Here is a 23,931-nt window from a genome sequence, read left to right as displayed (position 1 = left end):
TCCTGCTCACGCAAAGCCCCTTCGGAATAACCTGCATCTATATTCGTCTGTATCTTTGATTTCAACTGTAGGACCAAGGGGAGATATCTGTCCAAAGGATGGGTAGTCTTCAGACTGGCCAGTTTCCAGGGTGGCTAGTTGAGTTGTGGTCATGATCAAAATAAGGAACTGGTACAATCAGATTTATTTGAAGAATTTAGATTTGGGAAATTGAGAAATGCAGATTTGGTGCAGAGAAGAGTGTGTGTCTGGAGCAGAAAGGTCGTGATAATTAGGACTAGAATAACCATAATGGGACATAGGCAGGATGAGTAAGTTAGAAAGGCATTCAGCAAATGAAGAATGGAACATCAGCACTATGAAAGCAACCTATATTCATACTGTGCTTTGAGATGTGGGAATTGGACATAGGGCTTTTGTGGTCTTCTGCATATATCCCGTTCTGTAACATTAAGATGGTACATTGTTGTAACAGTTTACTAAACTTTCTTTTGAATAATTAATTTTTATATATGGATGTAGGATGAGCAGGGATTTTAAGAGTTTTCTAGATTATCTATCAATTTTCATGAGATATTACTTATAAAATCCTGGACAGTTGAAAAATCTGTCATAATCTTTTTTTTTTTTTTAAAATGTTGTGGGTAGTTTATTAATTAATTAATTGATTTTTGGTGTGTTGCGTCTTCATTTCTGTGCAAGGGCTTTCTCTAGTTGTGGCAAGCGGGGACCACTCTTCATCGCGGTGCGCGGGCCTCTCACTATCGCGGCCTCTCTTGTTGCGGAGCACAGGCTCCAGACGCGCAGGCTCAGTAGCTGTGGGGCACGGGCCTAGTTGCTCCGCGGCATGTGGGATCTTTCCGGACCAGGGCTTGAACCCGTGTCCCCTGCATTAGCAGGCAGATTCTCAACCACTGCGCCACCAGGGAAGCCCATGTCATAATCTTAAAGAATTTTGGAAATTGTATGTTTTTTCTCAGTAGCCTATTTTATATTGTGGTTTCCAATAATGAGGGTTATTAATTATTTTATCAAACCTGAATCCCTTATTGTATCATTTAAATTAAAATTTTTTAGTAGTTTCAAAATTGCAAAGATCTATACTATAAAGAAGAATATCAAGGTGAAACTTCATTTTTTTAAACTGAAAATTTAAATGAAAGCATTTGACATTGCAGGAAAATTCTGAGGTGCTGGCCTCAGGATATGTACAATCTAAGATTGTTTATACCTAATGAATAAAAACAACTTTTTTTTTAAACATCTTTATTGGAGTATAATTGTTCATTGTTGTGTTAGTTGCTGCTATATAACAAAATGAATCAGCTATACGTATACATACATCCCCATATCCCCTCCCTCTTGCGTCTCCCACCCTCTCTATCCCACGCCTCTAGGTGGTCACAAAGCACAAGCTGATCTCCCTGTGCTATTAAAAGCAACTTTTATATAATATAGTGAGAACTGTGAAGTTTACTGTGATAAGTTGGCTCCGTTGATTAAACATAGCATTTAAGATAGGATGATTATTAGTCAGTGAGTTTTGTTTTGCTTTGTGGCTATGGACTTCTCCAAACTTTGAATTCTAGCCAACCGTATCACAATGTCTGCCATTATTAACAGTAGGATCAGGTAAAAAATACATACATCAGCAGAATGTAAACACATTTATTAGACATTCATAGATTATATCCTATTAATAATAGGTTTAACTACAAGTTTTCAGAGAAAAGTCTAATTCCTTGATGGCAGGGATCATGTCTTGAAAAATCTAATCTTCTCAGATAGGAGTTAGCACACTGCCTTGCACTAAAAAGTTATGTCCTACAAGTTTGATTAAGATAGGTGTTCTGGTTATCTGTTGATGCCTAACAAACCATCCCCAAACTTAGTGGCTTCAAACAGCAAATATTTTTGATCTCTCACAAATCTGAGGCTGACTAGATTTAGCATGGCAGATCTTCTACTTCATGTTGTCAGCTGAAGCTACAGTCATCTGGACGCTTGGCTTGGTTGGAATATCCAAAATGGCTCAGTCTCGTGGCTGGTACTTGGTACTGACTCTTAGCTGGTAGCTCAGCAGGGCCCTCAGTTCTTTTCCATGCAACCTTTCATGATGGTGTAGGCTTCTTACAGTATGGTGTTTGGATTCTAAACACATGAAAGTGGAAGCTGCAGTTTTCCTAAGGCCTGGCCTCAGAAGTTTCACAGCATTGTGTTCACTGCATTCTTTTGGTGAAAGCAGCACATGGGGCTAGTCCAGATATCAAAGTGTTTTTTTCCTCACTTGTATTATTTAAATTCAAATCAGATATCCTTTCCCTGGACAAAGGGTTCTTCTGAAGTCCTGGAGGATTTGAAAAGAATAGAAAGATAGAAATGAGAAATGAGAAGAGGGATTGCTACCTTGCTTCTACTTGTCCTCCCTTTTCCAAAAGAAACACTCTGGCCTCGTTGCCGTAATACATTGGTATCCCAACATGATTTTTTTTGTCCTTGGGGTAGGCAAAAGATGTTGAATGCAAAAAACATTTCACATAGTAAAAATCTCTGCTCTATTTTTAATAACCAGACACTTGTTTGTGAGTTATGGGGAAAATAGGCCTAAGTTATGGGTCTTTGGAAAGACTTCTCACACCTTTTCTACTGGCCTATAAATTATATTCCTTCTCCCTGTGCCCTGAGAGGAGACTTTATTCACTTGAGGACTCAAGTAGGCAATGAGGCAATCAGTAACACTTCTTTTCAAGCACCAGCACAGGTACCCTCCTGTTTCATAGGGCTCTCCAGTTGAGTGGTCATTTCTAAGCAAATGTTTATGTATCTATTAAGTGTGAGTCAGTTTAAAAAGGCTAAATTGTAACTTAGATTTTAAAGAATAGATTAGATAATAAGTACAAGATAGGAGTAACCTGGTTTGGAAGCAGTTTGTATGAGAAAAGTTTTTGGATTTAGCTGACTCCAAGCGTAATATGAGCTCTTTCTGTGAGACTTAATTTACTGATACAAGAAACTCAACTAACCCTAAGCAGGATAAATTCAAAGAAAAACACACCTAGATTTATCATAGGCTGCTGAAAACCAAAAATGAAGAGAAAGCTTCATATAAGAAGATTTAGGCTTCATATAAGCTTATTTCAGATATCTCATGGCACGCATACATTAGATGATTCACTAGAAGAGCTCACAGGATTCAGGCAATTACACTCACAATGCTTTATTACAGTGAAAGCCTGTAAAGCTGAATCAGTAAAGGAAAAAGATGCATCAGGTAGAGTCAGGAGGAAACCAGACACAAGCTTTCAAAGTCCTCCCTCATAGTGATCACATGGGACACACTTTTTCTCCTGAAGTGAACTGCAGCAACACACGCAAAGTATTACTGACCAACTCACTGAAGCTGACATGAAAAGAAATAGAAGAATTTTAATAGCTCTACATCTATTAGAGAAATTGAATTCTTTGGGTAGGCAATCATTTCTTAAATGGGGCACAGAAAATACTAATCATGAAAGAAAAAATGGTAAATTGGACTTCATCAAAATTAAAACCTTCTGTTATTTAAAAAATACCATTAAGGAACCAAGATGGTGGAGTAGAAAGATGTGCTGTCATTCCCTTCTGCGAGAACACCAGAATCACAACTAGCTGCTGGACAGTCATCAACAGGAGGACACTGGAACTCACCAAAAAAGATACCCCACATCCAAAGACAAAGGAGAAGCCACAATGAGATGGTAGGAGGGGCACAATCACAGTAAAATCAAATCCCATAACTGCTGGGTTGGTGACTCACAGACTGGAGAACACTTAGACCACAGAAGTCCACCCACTAGAGTGAAGGTTCTGAGACCCATGTCAGGCTTCCCAACCTGGGGGTTCAGCAACGGGAGGAGGAATTCCTAGAGAATCAGACTTTGAAGCCTAGTGGGATTTGATTGCAGGACGTCGATAGGAGTGGGGGAAACAGAGATTCCACTCTTGGAGGGCACACACAAAGTAGTGTGTACCTCGGGACCCAGGGGAAGGAGCAGTGACCCCATAGGACACTGAACCAGACCTACCTCCTAGTGTTGGAGGGTCTCCTGCAGAGGCGGGAGGCGGCTGTGGCTAACCGTGGGGACAAAGACACTGGCAGCAGAAGTTCCAGGAAGTACTCCTTGCTGTGAGCCCTCCCAGAGTCTGCCATTAGCCCCACAAAAGAGCCCAGGTAGGCTCCAGTGTTGGGTTGCCTCAGGCCAAACAAACAACAGGGAGGGAACCCAGCCCCACCCATGAGCAGTCAAGCGGATTAAAGTTTCACTGAGCTCTGCCCACCAGAGCAACACCCAGCTCTACCCACCACCAGTCCCTTGCATCAGGAAACTTGCACAAGCCTCTTAGATAGCCACATCCACCAGAGGGCAGACAGCAGAAGCAAGAAGAACTACAGTCCTGCAGCCTGTGGAACAAAAACCACATTCACAGAAAGAGATGAAAAGGCAGAGGGCTATGTACCAGATGAAGGAACAAGATAAAACGGCAGAAAAACAACTAAATGAAGTGGAGATAGGCAACCTTCCAGAAGAAGAATTCAGAATAATGATAGTGAAGGTGATCCAGGACCTCAGAAAAAGAATGGAGGCAAAGATCGAGAAGATGCAAGAACTGTTTAACAAAGACCTAGAAGAATTAAAGAACAAACAAACAGAGATGAACAATACAATAACTGAAATGAAAAATACACTAGAAGGAATCAATAGGAGGATAACTGAGGCAGAAGAGCAGATAAGTGACCTGGAAGAGAGAATGGTGAAATTCACTGCTTCAAAACAGAATAAAGAAAAAAGAATGAAAAGAAATGTAGACAGCCTAAGAGACCTCTGGGACAACATTAAACACAACAACATTTGCATTATAGGCGTCCCAGAAGGAGAAGAGAGAGAGAAGGGACCAGAGAAAATATTTGAAGAGATTATAGTTGAAAACTTCCCTAACATGGGAAAGGAACTAGCCACCCAAGTCCAGGAAGTGCAGAGAGTCCCATACAGGATAAACCCAAGGAGAAACACGCTGAGACACATAGTAATCAAATTGGCAAAAATTAAAGACAAAGAAAAACTATTGAAAGCAGCAAGGGAAAAACGGCAAATAACATACAAGGGAACTCCCATAAGGTTAACAGCTGATTTCTCAGCAGAAACTCTACAAACCAGAAGGGAGTGGCATGATCTACTTAAAGTGTTGAAAGGGAAGAACCTTTGACCAAGATTACTGTACCTGACAATGATCTCATTCAGATTTGATGGAGAAATCAAAAGCTTTACAGACAAGCAAAAGCTAAGAGAATTCAGCATCACCAAACCAGCTCTACAACAAATGCTAAAGGAACTTCTCAAAGTGAGAAGCACAAGGGAAGTAAAGATTCAGCACCACCAAACCAGCTCTACAACAAATGCTAAAGGAACTTCTCTAAGTGGGAAACACAAGAGAAGAAAAGGACCTACAAAAACAAACCCAAAACAATTAAGAAAATGGTCATAGGAACATACATATTGATAATTACCTTAAATGTGAATGGATTAAATGCTCCAACCAAAAGACACAGGCTGGCTGAATGGATACAAAAACAAGACCCATATACATGCTGTCTACAAGTGACCCACTTCAGACCTAGGGACACATACAGACTGAAAGTGAGGGGATGGAAAAAGATATTCCATGCAAATGGAAATCAAAAGAAAGCTGGAATAGCAATACTCATATCAGATAGAATAGACTTTAAAATAAAGACTGTTGTAAGAGACAAGGAAAGACACTACATAATGATCAAGGGATCAATCCAAGAAGAAGATATAACAATTATAAATATATATGAACCCAACATAGGAGCACCTCAATACATAGGGCAACTGCTAACAGCTATAAAAGAGGAAATCGACAGTAACACAATAATAGTGGGGGACTTTAACACCTCGCTTACACCAATGGACAGATCATCCAAAATGAAAATAAATAAGGAAACAGAAGCTTTAAATGACACAATAGACCAGCTAGATTTAATTGATATTTATAGGACATTCCATCCAAAAACAGCAGATTACACTTTCTTCTCAAGTGTGCAGGGAACATTCTCCAGGATAGATCACATCTTGGGTCACAAATCAAGCCTCAGTAAATTTAAGAAAATTGAAATCTTATCAAGCATCTTTTCTGACCACAATGCTATGAGATTAGAAATGAATTACAGGGTAAAAAACATAAAAAATGATGTATGCATAGATGTATGCGTAGAACTGTACACTTAAAATGTGTACATTTTATTGTGTATAAATTATACCTCAAAGTTGATCTCTAAAAACTAAAAAAAAAATGTTGTGAGGGGAGGTAGGAATTAAAATCAAGCATACAACTCTTCTGAGAAGTTTGAGTATAAAACAAAAGCAGAGAAATGTGGAAATAGCTGAAGGGGAAATAAGGTTGAGAGTTTTTTAGGGGGAGTGAGTTAGTAGAGAGGGAGAAATTTAATTAGGGAGAGAAGGAGGATCGTTGGAGCAATTTCTTTAGGTAGACAAGAAAGGATGGTTGTGTGTAATTCAAAGGATTGGCCGCAGATAGGATCATGGACAGTTCATTTATAGATAACAGAAGGGAAGATGGAGTATAAAGATACAGATGCTTTAAGATTGGTAGACATTTGGGAGTTTGTGGAAGTTCTCTTGTGATTGGTCAGTGAAGTAGGAATTAAAATCATCAGCTGAGAGTAGGAATGGGGAGCTGGTTTTGGGGTTTTGAGGATCAGGTAGAATGCAGGAAACAATTAAATAAGACAGTAGCAAAGTGAATGGACTATGGGGAGGAGGACACTGCATGATTACCAGGCAGCAGTAAGAGCTCGAGTCAGGTTCTTCGTCATAAGTTTTAGGTGGTGTTTTAGTTTTCTCCACCTGTTCAGCTGCATGGGTGCTCACATGGACTAGGTGGAGAGTTGGATTTTACCAAAATTATATTTTTGCTAAAGGAGTAAAACTAGTAAGAGCAAAGGAGTTGAGGGAGCATATTCAAAATGGTGATTATAATTGACTAAAAATTTGAAATGGGTAAGGAGAGAAAGGAGAAGGTTGGAAGGTGATATTAGATTCATGTATGGTCAAAACGTTTTGGGGTCTGAGTACATAAAAGTGTGTGCCGAGGGCTTCCCTGGTGGTGCAGTGGTTGAGAGTCCGCCTGCCGATGCAGGGGACACGGGTTCGTGCCCCGGTCCGGGAGGATCCCACATGCCGCGGAGCGGCTGGGCCCGTGAGCCATGGCCGCTGAGCCTGCGCGTCCGGAGCCTGTGCTCCGCAACGGGAGAGGCCACAACAGTGACAGGGCCGCGGACCGGCAAAAAAAAAAAAAAAAAAAAAAAGTGTGTGCCGAAAAGATAAGAGGAGCGATCAGAGCGGGTAATGACAAGGACTAGGGTAATGTTTCTCCAAGTATCATCTTGAGACCTCTCGGGGTCCTGAAGACCCTTTCATGGTGTCTGCAAGCTCAAAACTATTTTCATAATAATGAAAATATGAGTAGACAGTGGCTACATGATAAGTGATGACTAATGAAATATGTGCTCACGTGTTCTTGTGCTTTTAAATTTTGTTTTGTTTTTGAATACAGTAAATGTCAATTGGATTAGATCCTAGGACAGAAATACATCAGAGCCTCAATAATGTTTTAAACAATTTTAGATTTATAGAAAAATTTCAAAGATAGTACAGAGAATTCCTGTATACCCCAAACCCAGTTTCAGTTTCTCCTAATGTCATCTTATATTACCATTGTACATTTGTCATTACTATTACTTTTCTATTAACTAAATTTCAGACTTTTTTTTTTTCCATTACTATCTCTTTTCTTTTCTAGGATCCAATCCAGGAGACCATATTGCATTTAGTTGTTATGTCACCTTAGTCTCTCTGGTCTGCGAGTCTCTCAGCATTTTTAATTTTTCATGACCTTTTAGTTTTGAGGAATATAGGTCAGATATTTTGTAAAACATCCCTCAAATTGAGTTTCTTCTAATGTTTGTATCATGATTATACTGGGTTTATGGCTTTTTAGAGGTAAGGTGCCCTTCTCATCATATCAAGGGTACATGATATTCACATGACATCATGGGTGATGTTAACCTTGATCAAGGCAGTGTTTATCAGATTTCTCCACTATAAAGTTACTGTTTTCCTCTTTCCATACTCTCTCCTTAGGAAGGAAATCACTGTGTCCAGCCCATTCTCACTGGGGAGGCGGCAGAGACTAAACTCCTCATAGAGGGGGAAATACCTATATATATTATTTGGAATTCTTCTGAAGAAAAGATTTGTCTCTTATTCTCTAACATTTATCTATTTGTTTAGTCATTTATTTATATCAATATGGACTCATGTATATTTATTTTATACTTTGGGTAATAATTCACTACTACGTTATTTGTTCTGTTGCTCAAATTGTTCCAACTTTGACCATTGGGTATTCTTTCAGGTTGGCTCAATATTTAAAAGTGTAAATATTTGGTCTAGTTCATGATTATAGGATTGAGTTGCTGAGGCAGGGAAGAAGACAGTATTGTTGTAGGAGATTTTTAGGAATTAAGAGTTCAGGGAATGAGGAGGAAGAGTAGTTTCAAAACATGACAGTGAGCCAGAACTAAAATCATCTAGAAATGAAAGGGAGGGATTGAATGATAGATGACAGCTTCATGAGTTTCGGAACAGCGTTTCGTGGATGGTTCGAGGGGAGAGAGGGAGAATGATCTGAAATGGTAATATTACCTCTAGGGCCAGTGGTTTCTTCCAGGGCTATGAGAGGAAAAGCAGTCCTCTTTGAGAAGATTGCAGGGAAAGCAGTGTCTTCAGAGAAGAGTCAGGCTTCTTGTTAGAACAAGAAGAAAGTGGCAGTGAGAGAACTGTTGAAGATATAGAGGATTTTGCTGGTAACAGATTGTCAATTCTAGAAGGCACAGTGAAAGAGAACCTCCTTCCAGTATTAGGGTGGAATAGGAGATGAAGGTAAAATAGAGGGCCTGCAAAGAGTTACTAAGATCAGTGTGCAAGGGCCGAGTGTAACCTGGGAGCTGTAGTTTCTTGTGGTTCCTGACATCAACAGCGGGGAAGGGAAAATGTCTTTAGTCCTGGTGGAGGCAGGTAGTGGTGGTGAGGCTGTGAAAGTTTCTGGGGGGTGCTGTTTTGAGGTCTCCCTTTTGAGCTCTGCAGAGGAAGGCAAAGAAGTATGGAGAGGGACAATTTTACTGAGTATTCATGTGAACTCAGTTATGCAATTGAGGGCTCCCATTTGATCTCTATCAAGTGAATGATAAGAGGCCTGGAGCTGTCTGGTGTTACTAATGTATAATATATACACAGAAAACTGCACAAAACATAAGTGTTCAGCTTGATGAATTTTCACTAAATGAACACACCTGTGTAACCAGCACTTAGATCAAGAAACATAATATTACCAGAACCCAAGAATTAACTGCCTCAAGAGCAACCACTCTTCTGATTTTTAACAAAATTGATTAATTTTGCCTGTTCTGGAAGTTTATATAAATGCAATTGTATAGCAGTACTCTTGTTTGCCTTCCTTTTCCCAATATTGTGACACTGATGTAGTTATAGTTTGCTTATTGTCGCTGTGTAGAACTCCATGTGTGATATACTATAATTTATCCATCCTACTCTTGATGGACACTTGGTCTCTTTCTAGTTTTTGACTATTTACAAAAACTGCTGCTGTGAATGTTCCTGAACATATTTTTCAGAGACATATATTCACATTTCTGTAAGGTATATATATATATATATATATTTATTTATTTATTTAAAATTAATTTATTTTCGGCTGTGTTGGGTCTTTGTTGCTGCGCATGGGTTTTCTCTAGTTGCAGCAAGCGGGGGCTACTTTTCATTGCAGTGGCTTCTCTTTGTTGTGGAGCATGGGCTCTAGGCTCACGGACTTCAGTAGTTGTGGCATGTGAGCTCTGTAGTTGTGGCATGCGGGCTTTAGAGCGCAGGCTCAGTAGTTGTGGCGCACGGGCTTATTGCTCCTCGGCATGTGGGATCTTCCCGGACCAGGGCTCGAACCCGTGTCCCCTACATTGGCATACGGGTTCTTAACCACTGGGCCACCAGGGAAGTCCTTGTAAGGTATATTTTTATGTTGGAGTTGTTAGAGTATGCATGTGTTCAATTAGAGGATATTGCCAAAGTGTTTTCCTAGATACTGTACTAATTTACATCCATGCTAGCTGTGTATAAATATTCTGGTTGCTTCATATCTTTTTCAGCACTTGGTACTATCTCTTTCATTCTAGCCATACTTGTAAGTGCGTGTGTGTGTGTGCGTGTGTGTGTGTGTGTGTGATATTTCCCTTATGGCTAACAAATTTAAGCACCTTTTATATTAAGTTTCCATTTGGATAAGTGACATGCTTGCTTTTCCTATTGAATTTTCTGCCTTTTTCTTAATAATTTATGAGTTCTTTATATGTTCTGGTTATGCGACTTTAGTCAGGTATGGCAATTGTAAGTATCTTCTTCCAGTCTTTGGTTTTGCCTTTTCATTCTCACAGTAGTATCTTTTGATGAATAGAAGTTTTTCTCTTCACCCCCACCCCCAGCTTTATTGAGGTATGATTGGCAAATAAAAATTATATATATTTAAGGTGTATGTGGTGTTTTGATACACAACAATCAAGCTAATTAACAAATCTATCACCTCACATAGTTACCATTTTTTTGTGTGTGTGTGTGTGGTAAGAACACTTAAGATCTACTCTCTTAGCAAATTTCAAGTATACATTATTACTAACTATGGTTACCATGCTGCACATTAGGTTACCAGAACTTATTCATCTTATAACTGAAAGTTTGTACCCTTTGGCCAACATCTCCCCATTTCCCCCACCCCCCTAGAAACCACCATTTTACTGTCTGTTACCATGAGTTTCACTTTTTTAGATTCCATGTACAAGTGAGATCTTGCAGTGTTTGTCTTGCTTATTTAACTTAGCGTAAGGTCCCCCCAGGTTCATCCATGTTGTTGCAAATGGCAGGATTTTCTTCCTTTTAAGGCTGAATAATATTCCATTGTGTGTGTGTTTGTGTGTATGTGTATCACATTTTCTTATCCATTCATTTGTTGGCAGACAGAAGTTCTTTTAATGAATCCAATTTATAAAAACCCCTTCATGATTAGTGCTTTTGTGCCTCTTATTTAAAAATATTTTGCCTACCTCAAGGTTATGAAGGTATTCTCTTATGTTTTCTCCTCAAATTTTTGTTTTACTTTTTAAAATTAGATCTGTGATCCAGCTGCAACTGACTTTTCCATATGGCATGAGCTATAGGTTGTGGTTCTCTCCCCACCCCGTACCCTATGTAGCTGTCCAGTTGACCTAGTTCCATTTTTTTTTATAAAGACTACCCTTTCCCTACTGAATTACAGTGTCACTTTGGTCATAAATCAGGTGATAATATATGTGTAGGTCTGTTTCTGGTCACTCTAAATTGTTCCATTGTCTTTTTTGGTAATGATGATATGATAATATTTTATGGTAATACCACACTGGCTTAATTACTATGGTTTTGGTAAGTTTTATAGTAAGCCTTGATATTTAGAAATCCAAGTCCTCCAACTCTGTTGTTCTTCAAGATTGCTTTGACTATTCTTGATCCATTTGCATATGCCTCTTGATTCCTTTTAACCTTTTAAAAATTAATTTTAAGTAGAGAATTATTTTGAATTTTTGTAAAAATGTTACCTCCCCAATTCTCTGTAACTTGATGTAGTGTCGTTCTATTTGTGATTGCTTTCTGTCCTAATTTACTAGATAAACAGTGGATAAATACAAAAGAAAAGTCATGTGCATTTCTATTTACCTTGCTTCATTTTGCTTCACAAACATATATAACAGGATAAAAATAAGTAGACCTAGGTAGAAAGAAAATAAGGGTAAGTGTATAATATAAAATGATAAATAAAATTAATCCTGGCCTGCTTACAGAGTTAGGGCAGAAACTTTGACTCCCATTTTATTAAAATCAAAGCAAAGAAAATCTGTAATGAGATTCACAGTATCCATAATATAAAAGCAAACCAGGACTTCCCTGGTGGCACAGTGGTTAAGAATCCATCTGCCAATGCAGGGGACATGGGTTTGAGCCCTGGTCCAGGAAGATCCCACATGCCACAGAGCAACTGAGCCTGTGCGCCACAACTACTGAGCCTGCGCTCTAGAGCCTGTGAGCCACAACTACAGAGCCCACGTGCCACAACTACTGAAACCTATGCACCTAGAGCCCGTGCTTCGCAACGAGAGAAGCCACCGCCATGAGAAGCCTGCACACTGCAACGAGAGCAGCCCCCGCTCACCGCAACTAGAGAAAACCCGTGCACAGCAACGAAGACCCAACGCAGCCAAAAATAAAAATAAAAATAAAAAAATTAAAAAAAATCAGTTACTACAATTAAAAAAAGAAAAAGTAAACCAGTTACTCTAAAGGATAGTTTTTCCTGGTATTGAAAAATGTGATTGAAATATGTGATTTTTCTCCTCCTTTGTATTTTAAAGGGAAGAACGTGATCTAGCAGGGTTTTCAGTAACATTTTGGGCATAATTTCAAAGCCCAGTTTATTTGAATGGACAGTTCTATAAAATCAATAATATGGTACAAGTTTGTGGTTTACTAATAGTCTGGCTTGATCCAAGGATAAAATTTAGAATAAAAAAGGGCTATTTTTTATCCTGAAAAAATAAAATGCATATCTCTCAAGTAATTCTTCATGTATGAATAAATGAATTAGTGAATATATATATTTTTCTTAACTATATTTTAAAATGGAAATTAGACAACAGAAACATTAGAATGTATTCTTTGCAAGAACCTGTGTTGTTCATTATGAAGTATCTGTATACTTTGATAGACAGCTGAGTAGAGGCTATACAAGTTGATATTTTTTGATAATAATATTGCATAGTAATAACACTTTTATTGCAAGGTACTGTAATAACTGCTTTTATTTACATTTTTTCATTTAATTCTCACAATAATCCATTGATGGTTATCCCTATTTAATTCTCACAATAATCCATTGTGGTTATCCCTATTTTGTGAATGAAAAAAGTAAGGCAAATAACCTGCCCAAGGTTATACTGTAAGTAAGAATAGAATCAGGATTCAGTTTCTGTCAATTCTGTCCTGGTTTCTACTACATGATAATGCTGATTAAAATTAAGAAGGCTAATGCAGGGTTTGTGCCTGACTTAGGAGGTTAGGAAATTCAGCTAGAGCTAATAAAGTTTCCCCTCAAGCAACAGTTTTTAAGTTCATTCTCCTATAGGTGGATGGGTGAAGAAAACTACATTGTGCTTTGACAAAAGTTTTGCTTGAGATAAATTTGTTTTGCATTTCCTTTAGCTTCCTTTTTTCTTATTTATACTTAAGTAAATTCCAGTCTTATGAATAACTATTGTTAAGACTAAGGTCATTATCTTGGATATTACCACTTTTACTTCTGTTTTATGAATATTAAGCTTTCAGGGAACCAAGTGGCTTGCCTAGATAGATTGTTACTGTAGTAAAGAACTGAAATATAAGCAAATTAAATTAATGCTTTCTATAAAGTTAGTTTTGGATGCACGTCTTTTTATATTTTCAGTTTTAAAATGTTTTTTGCAGTTTTCTTTTTTTTTTTTTTTTGTCTTTTTTGTCAGGTCAATATTTTTATTTTTATTTATTTATTTATTTTTTTTACATCTTTATTGGGGTATAATTGCTTTACAATGGTGTGTAGTTTCTGCTGTATAATCCCAAGTGTATTAATGTTTGCTCAGCTGGTGATTTTTTTTTTTTTTCGGTTTCCCTGTGCCATGCGGCTGCTTCCCACTGGCTATCTACCTTACGTTTGTTAGTATATATATGTCCATGTCTCTCTCTCGCCCTAACACACCTCACCCTTCCCCCTCCCCATATCCTCAAGTCTGTTCTCCAGTAGGTCTGTGTCTTTATTCCTGTTTTACCCCTAGGTTCTTCATAACATTTTTTTTTTCTTAAATTCCATATATATGTGTTAGCATACGGTATTTGTCCTTCTCTTTCTGACTTACTTCACTCCGTATGACAGACTCTAGATCTATCCACCTCATTACAAATAGCTCAATTTCGTTTCTTTTTATGGCTGAGTAATATTCCATTGTATATATGTGCCACATCTTCTTTATCCATTCATCCGACGACGGGCACTTAGGTTGTTTCCATCTCCGGGCTATTGTAAATAGAGCTGCAATGAACATTTTGGTACATGAGTCTTTTTGAATTTTGGTTTCCTCAGGGTATATGCCCAGTAGTGGGATTGCTGGGTCATATGGTAGGTCTATTTGTAGTTTTTTAAGGAACCTCCATACTGTTCTCCATAGTGACTGTATCAATTTTTAATGAATTTATGTATTAACTTATTTATTTTTGGCTGTGTTGGGTCTTCGCTGCTGTGTGCAGGCTTTCTCTGGTTGCGGCGAGTGGGGGCTACTCTTCATTGCGGTGCGCGGGCTTCTCATTGCGGTGGCTTCTCTCATTGCGGAGCACGGGCTCTAGACGCGGGGGCTTCAGTAGTTGCAGCACGCGGTAGTTGTGGCACAAGGGCTTAGTCGCTCCGCGGTATGTGGGATCTTCCTGGACCAAGGCTCGAACCCGTGTCCCTTGCATTGGCAAGCAGATTCTTAACCACTGTGGCATGAGGGAAGTCCCTCTACAGTTTTCTTAAGATGCATTATCTACTTGGAATTATTTAATTGAAACTAGGGAAAAATGTCCAGTATGTTTTGCAGCTGGTATTACTAAAAGCTGAATGAAAAATTGCAGAGCCAATTTCATCATATTATGATATTTATACTTTTGTCAAAATTGTTGCTTTTTTTTTGTGGTACGCGGGCCTCTCACTGTTGTGGCCTCTGCCGTTGCGGAGCACAGGCTCTGCATGCGCAGGCTCAGCGGCCATGGCTCACAGGCCTAGCCGCTCCGTGGCCTGTGGGATCCTCCCGGACCGGGGCACGAACCCATGTCCCCTGCATCGGCAGGTGGACTCTCAACCACTGCACCACCAGGGAAGCCCAAATTGTTGCATTTTAATGCTTGTTTGTGCACACTGGTTTTGAAATGAACGCAGTAATTTATGTTTGAAACTGCTTTAATTTCACAAGTAACAAAATAGCTAAATTTTTTAGGATTACTTCTATTCTTGGTAATCTGACTATAAAGAAAATATATTCAAAATTTTAACATTTTTCTATGTTAATTTTCAGGTTGAAGGTTTAGAACAGATGTGGAAAGATGTTCACTTCAGAGAAAGGGGCTGTGGAGGAATGGTTGTCAGAGTTTAAGGTAATATTTACTGTTTTAATATAATAGTTTATATTCCAAAGAAGTTGTGTCTGGGGTTTAAATTCCAGTGACTTTTTTTTTTTAATAGCTAAAAAGCTAAATATCTGTGGAAGCAAAAGAATGTTCCAAAAAATCTTATTAGGGAATTATTTACACATAGTAATCTTTCCTAGGAAATTGACCCCTTTTTTCACCAAGTAGTTTAGTTTGTTTTCTCCCTTTTATGGCAACACCACAAAGAAGGTTAAAGTCTCTGAAAGTTGATGTCATTCTCCAACCACCATGAAAGATTCACTGTTGAAATGTTTCTCCCAATTTGGGGAGCACTGGGAATGGGCAGATCAACGATGAGGAGAAGATGGGAAGATATTTGCCCAACTTTCTATTAGTGCATCTTTCTCTAGTTGGCTAACGCAATGCCTGTATAAGCGGTATATAACTCTTGGTTAGTTGATGAAGAAAAATAAAACTCTGTTTTCTTGTCTCATGAACTCTTCTTTATAATAGTTAAAATAGTGTTCCTTTAACCAGTTAACTAACTTCTTTTTGTCCTCTGGGTCTTGTTGTTACACATAATTATGTGAGCTTCCTGATCATGCACCACAGGAAGGAAGGGTTTGGGCTGAAATTGTCATTTTTTGTCCAGCCAAGTTAGCCCAAGGCCTCGACAAAAGTCAGACTTATTGGCTTGTTTCAGTGAGGGAGACTATACAATAGGTACCCTGTAGGCATCTCACCAAACAAAGGAAAAAATAAAATTGTTATAGGATTTTCAGAAAAGGTGAAATTTAAATGAAACAGTATTTTGATAGACTCAAAACAAAGCAGAGCTATGTGTAATGGGGTTAAAGTCTGGCCTGGACTGTGAAGTGGACCCAGGGTCATGTTGTCTTGGGAACGACAAAGTTAACATCTGTGTGGAATGTTCGGTTCAGAAACCCCTTACCTGAAGCCTGCTTCTCTGTGTCTAGGTGACTTAGATCCTCCCGCCAAGAGTGGGATATTTCATTCTTAACCAATATATGTTTAAATGACCAAATTCTTGATATCTATGATTTTATATTACAAGGCTTCTCACTAAGAATACAGTAGTCATTCAAAAATGGAGGTTGTTATGACACTTTTTAGCTGCAGTATGTCCTTGAGAGAAGCAATGTTTCCTGTTAATTTTGTAGCTGGCCTTACCCATCGTTATCTCATCCTGATGAATGACAAAGATTTTCATTTTTCTCAGCTTTTATAGTCATGAATTGAATATCTTTCTATGGATCCCGTAACTCATCATAAAGTGATATAGTTATACATGCACTTATAAAAGGGCACTGTATATAGTATACATATTTTAATAGTTTGATTAAATCTGATGTGTGCCTTTTTTTCTTACATATGTTGTCTTTGTGTTTTTAAGCTTTTTTCCTGCTTCAAGAGTGTTTAATATGGTTCATTACCATGATTTTTTTTTTTTTTGGCAAGTTGATTAAAATTGTCAAGTTTAACAGTTGAATACCACTTCTAGGGCATTCTTATATTAATGATGAAGTAAAATTTGCAAAAGCAAATAGAGCCAGTTAGCCGTTCTTTACTATGGGAATTGTGTCAAGAGGGCTCGATAAAGGATGTGGGGCTTGGGGGAGGATCAACTACTAAGGCAAATAACTGAAAATCATGACTAATTCTCTTCCCTTCCCATCTTTTTGTTTATTTCATTCCCTTCCTGGGAAGGAAACTTTTCCTTGAGAGGAGGGGAGTAAGATCCTGGTCCCCATGAAATAAAAGGTTATTTAACTTTCCCCTAACCCGCCAAAATTAAATTTACCCAATTTTCAATCAATTTGACATAACAAATGATTTAAATTATTGTCAAGTATAAGGGAAGATATTTCCTATTCCTTGGTTAATTTGGTAGGCATTTCTGAAAATTATTTTGAATTGTGTTAATGTGTGTTGAATTCAGCTGTTTATATTTGATGAAGAGATTAAGGTTACCAGACAAAATCAGCAGCATAGTAAAAGTGATAGAAGATAGGAAAGTGCATGAGAACAAATCTCCCAAGTATACTTTTAAAATTGAATATCTTGTCTTTTGAAATGATTTGTGATGTTAATTATGTATTTTGGTGAAAATATTTAAGAAATAAAGTTTAGGGATCATCTATCTATCTATCTATCTATCTATCTATCTATCTATCTGTGCCTCTGCTTGGTTGTTTAATCTAATAACCGTGGTGCTAATAAGGCCTAGGTCATCATGATTAATAAAGTAAGTGGTACAGAGTACATGGGGCTGAGAAGTGAGACACGCTTTGGTCTAATCATAATTTTTCCTCTAGGTGGTTTTATGATGTTGGACAAATCACATAACTTCTTTGGGTCTCAGTATCCTCACCAGAAAAACTGAAATAGGTGGTCTTTGAAGATGATTTTAGCTGTGCACTGTTCCATGGGTACAGTCTGAACTCCCAACCTCATAACCTCACTCAACATTCTCTCAAATGCACAAAGACAATGCAATTTGCTTCGTGCGATTTTTATTTCTTTTTTGCCTTTGGAAAAACTAGTATTTACTCTAGCTATGGACCCTCATTAATATTCTCTTAGTATACCAACAAAGACTCAGACTTCATTATTTTAAGGGTTCATGAATAGTTAGTTCAATCTCTGTCTTTACAAATATTTATTTGTAAAATATTATCTTTCAGATTGTATTGTGTTTTTCTTAATCTTATATGTAGATTTATCAGCCAAATTTTTGATTTTCTGGTAGTCACTGAATCGCAATATGTGACTCAAAATCTAGTCTTATGTGTAATGTTGTTGGTCAGAATTGTTTTATTTATTGGTTCTCCACCCATCTGTCCATCTTCATTAATTCTCTTCCACCCAACCCATATCACTTCCTTACATTTTATAAAAGCCATCTGCCAAATGGTACTTTAGTATGAAGCATCTGTCTTCTTCAAATTTTGCCAAGACTAATTTCCTACCATAATGTCCCATTATAACTTCTTTTGTCTCCAGTTTTGCCTTCTGAAAAGTGAGAAAGCTTAGCTGGTATTTAAGAAGGCAAGTACCTTTGAACTAGTACAGTGTAAGAAAATTTAAAGGTTTGCTGTCATGGTATTTAAATCCATAGGCTCTTTTAGATCTTAAGGTTTTCAAAGCACTGTTCATAAACACAGCAATTGTATTTTCTCTCCTTCTGTAGACAAAAGTAACTTTTCCCACATTCACGAAATGAAATAATGACAGAATTGTGATAAAATATAATAGTTCACTACACTAATTTTTGGGAGATCCTTCCTCTCATTTAGCAGTAGTAGCCTAGGCCCAGGATATTTTCTAGAACTTGTCTTTTCAGAAAAGAGCTGTCCTTTTGCTTTTGGCTGTTTCACAAAAAATATTTTACCTCATGAGGGTTAATTGGTACATAAACTGAAAATTGTAGTTCACATTTTTAATGACTCTTCCAGTTTTAGCCTAGATAGTGTATGTAATAATCTTTCTATTCACTAGTCATTTTTTAAGATTTATTTTTCAATTCACTTGGTTTAAAATTTTATGTTTAGACACGTGTGTGCACGTGTGCACATACACACACATATATTAATGTGTTTTACATGTATACTTAGGTTCGTTACCATTCAGGTGATTGGAAATCTGTTGTTTATTTGACTATTATTCCCTTTTATATAAATTCCATCAATATTAGGTTACTCTTGATCAAATAATGGAAATGGAATGTTGCCTGGAGATCTTTTGCTACATGCTTTTGAAATACTGAAGAAAGCCCTAATCTCCTCTTTGTGTAAGCAGCTGCAGTGAAACTCCCCGCTTCCCCACCACCCCCACCCCAGAAGAATTGTGGAAGGTTCTCAGATAGTTCACATTTACTTACCATTCTGGTAAACAAAACTATCTTAATAAATGTAAAAAAGAAGCTATTCACTCATATATCCTCAGGTGAAATGTGACCTATTTTTAAAGAATCTACTGAAAAGTAAACAGTGACAGTATTTATTTCTTATTTTGTTCATCTATATAAATGTCTTCAGCAAAGATTTGAGTACGAGGCTTTGTGCTGAATGCTGTGGATGGAGAGATAAGATAGTTCTTGCCCTCAAGGAGTTCACAGTAGGGTAAAAATGAACCAAATGTCCTTATTATAAAAATTAATGCTGTTTAATTTTCTATGTCTATTTATGCACACACACACCTATATACACTAACCATAACCCATTCTAAATCATGAAATACTAGGATGTGGGACATGTAAGAAATAGTATATATCTTGGAACGACTGTTAGCAGTATCTTGAGACATTACATCTACTGCAGGATTAACATTGTTGATTAATTGGTTGATTGATAGAAATAATTTTCATGGGCAAAAATAATGACTTGGGAGACAGAAGTTGTTAAGGAAGGGGTATACTTTAGAAGGATAGGTTTTTATCATTTGTTATGATGAAGTGGGTTTTTGTTTTTTGTTTTTCTTCAGATTTCCCTACTACTTTTATCCTAAACCGTCTGACTTACTACTGGAGTTTTATCTCTTCCCATTCCTCTCTGGTCATAGTGTCCTTTCTGAAAGGGTGGCTCTGTGATTAGTTGCTGATATTTTAAATGGCATTAAGAACACTAGTTTGTTGGTAGTGTGACTATCTTTTTCTCCAGTTCTGAGAAGTGAAAAATTTCCCCCCAATTCTGTAAAGTACAACAGTCTTATTTAACAGTCACAACATGTAACTCAGGAGTTACTTTGATAGATGATCTGTGGCTTTAAGGTTTGAAACATTAGATCCTTATATAACATGTTTGTTAAGAAACAGGATAAAATACTGCTAATAAGATTGATAACCTGTATAATGCTACAAAAAATGTATCTCTGGCTTTACAAATGATTTGTATTCTTATTTCTAACCCCAAACTGTGATCAAAGGTGAAGTGCTGATGTTAATTTATGTCCCTGTTGATGTTGAGGTTTAATTATATCTTTTATTTTATTTTTACAATTTTTTTGTTGAGATTTAATTCACATAATGAAAAACTCACTATTTTAAGATGAAAATACAGTGGTTTTTAGTGGTTTTACAATGTTGTGCCACTAACACAAGCATCTAATCCTAGGACATTTCCATCACCTCCAAAAGAAACTCCATACCTGGTTAGTCACTCCCAATTCTTCCTTCTCCCAATTCCCCATCCCCCAATCTCTGGCAACAACTAGTCTGCTTTCTGTATTTGGATTTGTCTGTTCTGGACATTTCATAAAAATAAAATGTATTTTTAAAAATTTTTTTAGACACTACCAGAAACATCTTTACCAAATTATGCTACAAATTTGAAAGACAAGAGTTCTTTAGTTTCATCTCTCTATAAAGTTATCCAGGAGCCACAAAGTGAGGTAAGTACTCTAACAGTTTATTGTGCTAGTAGTATTCATTTGATTGATTTTTTAATTTGTTACTGTGAAAAATAGCACATATATTAAAAAGGGTAAGAAAAGTATAGTTTAAAGAATTGTAATATATATTCTGGAGTGTTTAACTGATTACTTTTGAGAAGTGGATAGAGGGATAAGAGAAGAGTACTTTATGTGCAGAAAAATGGCAGAATAAAAAAAATTATAATAAAATGAGCTCCAGTGTACCATCACCCAGGTCAAGAAATAGAATTATTACCATATTCCAAAGCCACCTCTGAACATGTTCCTGCTCATCTACCTATGCATTATGTATGTAGGTATCTGTCTGTCTATCTATCTATCTATCTATCTATCTTGCTGGAGATAGCCTTGGAAAGTCTGGGTCACTGCATTCATTTATTCATTCAGCAAATATTTGTGTGCCCATTATGAGCCAGCTGCAGTGCTAGGCAACAGAAAATCAAAGATGAGTAGCACATGGTGTTTATCCTGTAAGAGGAAAGGGAGGAAATATGTAAATACATGCTTTAAAGGCAATGTCTAGATGGATTTGCACATGTTTTCCAGGTGTGGAAAGTAAAAGGACATTCCAAGCTGTAGGGATAGTATATGGAGGCCTGAGAAAATATGCGGAATTTGAGAAGTAGCAAGTAGTTTGGTCCTGCTGGTGTTTTTCCCAGTCCTTTCTTCTTTTCTCTGTGCGCCCCTCCACCCTACCCCACATTTCCTTTTCTTTTTTAGATAGCAAATTTACTTTGAAGGTGACAAAATGATCTATACTCCAGATTCTGGTGCTTATAAATCCCACCATTCATAGTAGAAATATAATAGGTAAGGATTGGAAATAGTGAGGAAAATCAAAAGGCATGGCATTCAGATAAAAGCAAATAGGCTAATGTAGTAGTTAACAAGAGATGAAAGACTGTTGGGAACTGAAGCTGGAAAGATAGGTTTAGGTTGTAACCATGGCGGGCCTAGAAATCCATCATAAGCAGTTTAGACTTTTTTTGCCCCGATGGCTTGACCAGATGATTGTTTTAGGAAGGTGGCTATGTGGAGGACAGATTGGAGAATGGAAAAAATGAAAGCAAGAGGACTAGGAGGCTATGACAACAGTGTAGGAGGGCTGTTGAGAACCTGAACTAGGGCAGTGTCAGTGGGAATGGAAAGAGGTGGAGTAGAGAGGAGGAGTATGAGGTATGCATTCTTTTTATACTTGAGTTTGGTAGGTGAAACGATAGGCTCTAAGACCACTAATCCTATTATCTAGGGGTAAAACAACTTACACCCTGGCGTCTAGTCCTATGTGGACCTATATGCCTTTGGGATGAAACTATCAAAACTAGAGTCTTTCTTTATTTGAGTAAGTAACCTCTTTTGGAGGGGGTCTAGAATAACCCAGCTTCTACTGATTATTCCATAAAGATTATGAATTTTTGGTGCTGAAAAAAAGACTAGGGTTTATATTGACAAGACGAAAACTTTAACTGGAATAACTAAATAGAGCAACCTTCCTCCTTCCCAAAGCTTCTTAATTTGTATGGTAGCTTGTTTTATTGAAGGGTTTTAGTTCTTTTTTTTTTTTTTTTTGCGGTACGCGGGCCTCTCACTGTTGTGGTCTCTCCCGCTGCGGAGCACAGGCTCCGGACGCGCAGGCCCAGCGGCCATGGCTCACGGGCCCAGCCGCTCCGCGGCATGCGGGATCCTCCCGGACCGGGGCACGAACCCGCGTCCCCTGCATCGGCGGGCGGACTCTCAACCACTGCGCCACCAGGGAAGCCCGGGTTTTAGTTCTTGAAGTATTTGGGTAGAAGCTGTCTTACAGTTTTCCATGTTTATTTGAGAATTATTTTACCAAATGGAGCAAGTATAGCTGTGTGCTTTATTATTTTTTTTTAACAAATTAAGTCTTATTTATCATTTACTGCTCAGTATTTTGAAAGACTTAAAAATTATTTCTCTAATGAAGTGTGTTTTAACCAGGCTGCTTTGGATAGAGGTAAATTTCGGATAGGCTAGTTTGGTTCATAACATTTCTTTCATTCAGATGGCAGTGAGCTCTAATGGCTCAGAGCAGTATATCTCAAACTATTTGTGGTGAAGTACCAGTTTAAAATTTTTTTTCCAATCTCTCACAGACCAATATGTGTACCTAATGTGTATGACAAGTATGCAACTCACATCACATGCGAGGTACCACATAAATTTGATAACCCCTAAGTGATCCATACTCTCTGTTCAATAAGTCTGCTGATCACCCTCTTGGTTATTGCAGCCATATCAAGTTGCTATAAAAGTTTTTAAATATTTCCTCTCAATTTCTGTATTTATATTGTTGAGGACTGGTAACAGTTTGTAGATGGTCTTCAGTCCATGGACCACACTTTCAGAAACACTGGTTTAGGAGGTTTTGCATGTAAGTTTGTTTTATGTTTTTAGCCTGATGAATGTGGTAAAGACAGTGTGTATTCTGTATTCTTAAAAAGACAACTCAGTCTTTAAAAATGTACATAGATGTGCTTCTAAAATATAGCAGTGTCTACTTTAATGTCATAACCTTCCTTTTGCTCTTTAGAACATTTTGTGTCTTAAAGTGGAGATATTCCCCAAAAGTTGACATCATTGTCTTTTGGCATTTTTGAAATTTGGAACGTTGATTCTGCTGTTACTTGAAGTCTGGGAAATTTGGTATTTGAATTTTACAAGTAGTACTTTTTCATTATTCAGTTAAATTCATTTGATAAATATTTATTGAACACATATAGTGTGCCAGAAATCACTTAGAAATGTGGCAGTGAACAAAATAGAACAAATTCTTTTTCTTATAGATTAGAACTTGTATTCTGGTAGGTGAAAGAAACATTAAACAAATACCTAAATGTATAATAAAATGTCAGTGATAAAACTGTGACGATAAATAAAGCAGAGTAGGGGAAGTATGTGTTGGGGTTGAGGAGGTGATGGTTGAATTAAGGTCTGAATGAATTAGAGGAAGAAAATAAAACTGGGGCAAGAGCTTTCCGGAGAGGGAATAGTAAGTGCAAAGGCTCTGAGGCAGGTATGTGTGGCAGACTCAAGAAACTGTAAAGAGGCAGTTTATGGATACAATGAAATT

At 37.6% G+C, this 23,931-nt stretch overlaps 1 protein-coding gene across 1 annotated transcript in view; it reads left to right on the top strand.

Annotated features, from left to right (window-relative positions):
• The window catches only part of HYCC1 (hyccin PI4KA lipid kinase complex subunit 1), an 84,166-nt gene that overhangs the window by 24,701 nt on the left and 35,534 nt on the right, over window positions 1-23,931 (top strand). Inside the window, exons 2-3 of the mRNA XM_007447443.1 lie at window positions 15,314-15,392; window positions 20,694-20,795. Of these exons, the coding sequence (XP_007447505.1) occupies window positions 15,342-15,392; window positions 20,694-20,795 (153 nt within the window). The 5' untranslated portion in view covers window positions 15,314-15,341. The remainder of the gene's footprint in view (window positions 1-15,313; window positions 15,393-20,693; window positions 20,796-23,931) is intronic.

This window comes from Lipotes vexillifer, unplaced genomic scaffold (genome assembly GCF_000442215.2).
Source record: "Lipotes vexillifer unplaced genomic scaffold, Lipotes_vexillifer_v1.1 scaffold474, whole genome shotgun sequence".
Lineage (NCBI taxonomy): Eukaryota > Metazoa > Chordata > Mammalia > Artiodactyla > Lipotidae > Lipotes > Lipotes vexillifer.
The sequence above is the reverse complement of the archived record's forward strand: the minus strand, read 5'-3'. Positions and strand labels throughout refer to the sequence as shown.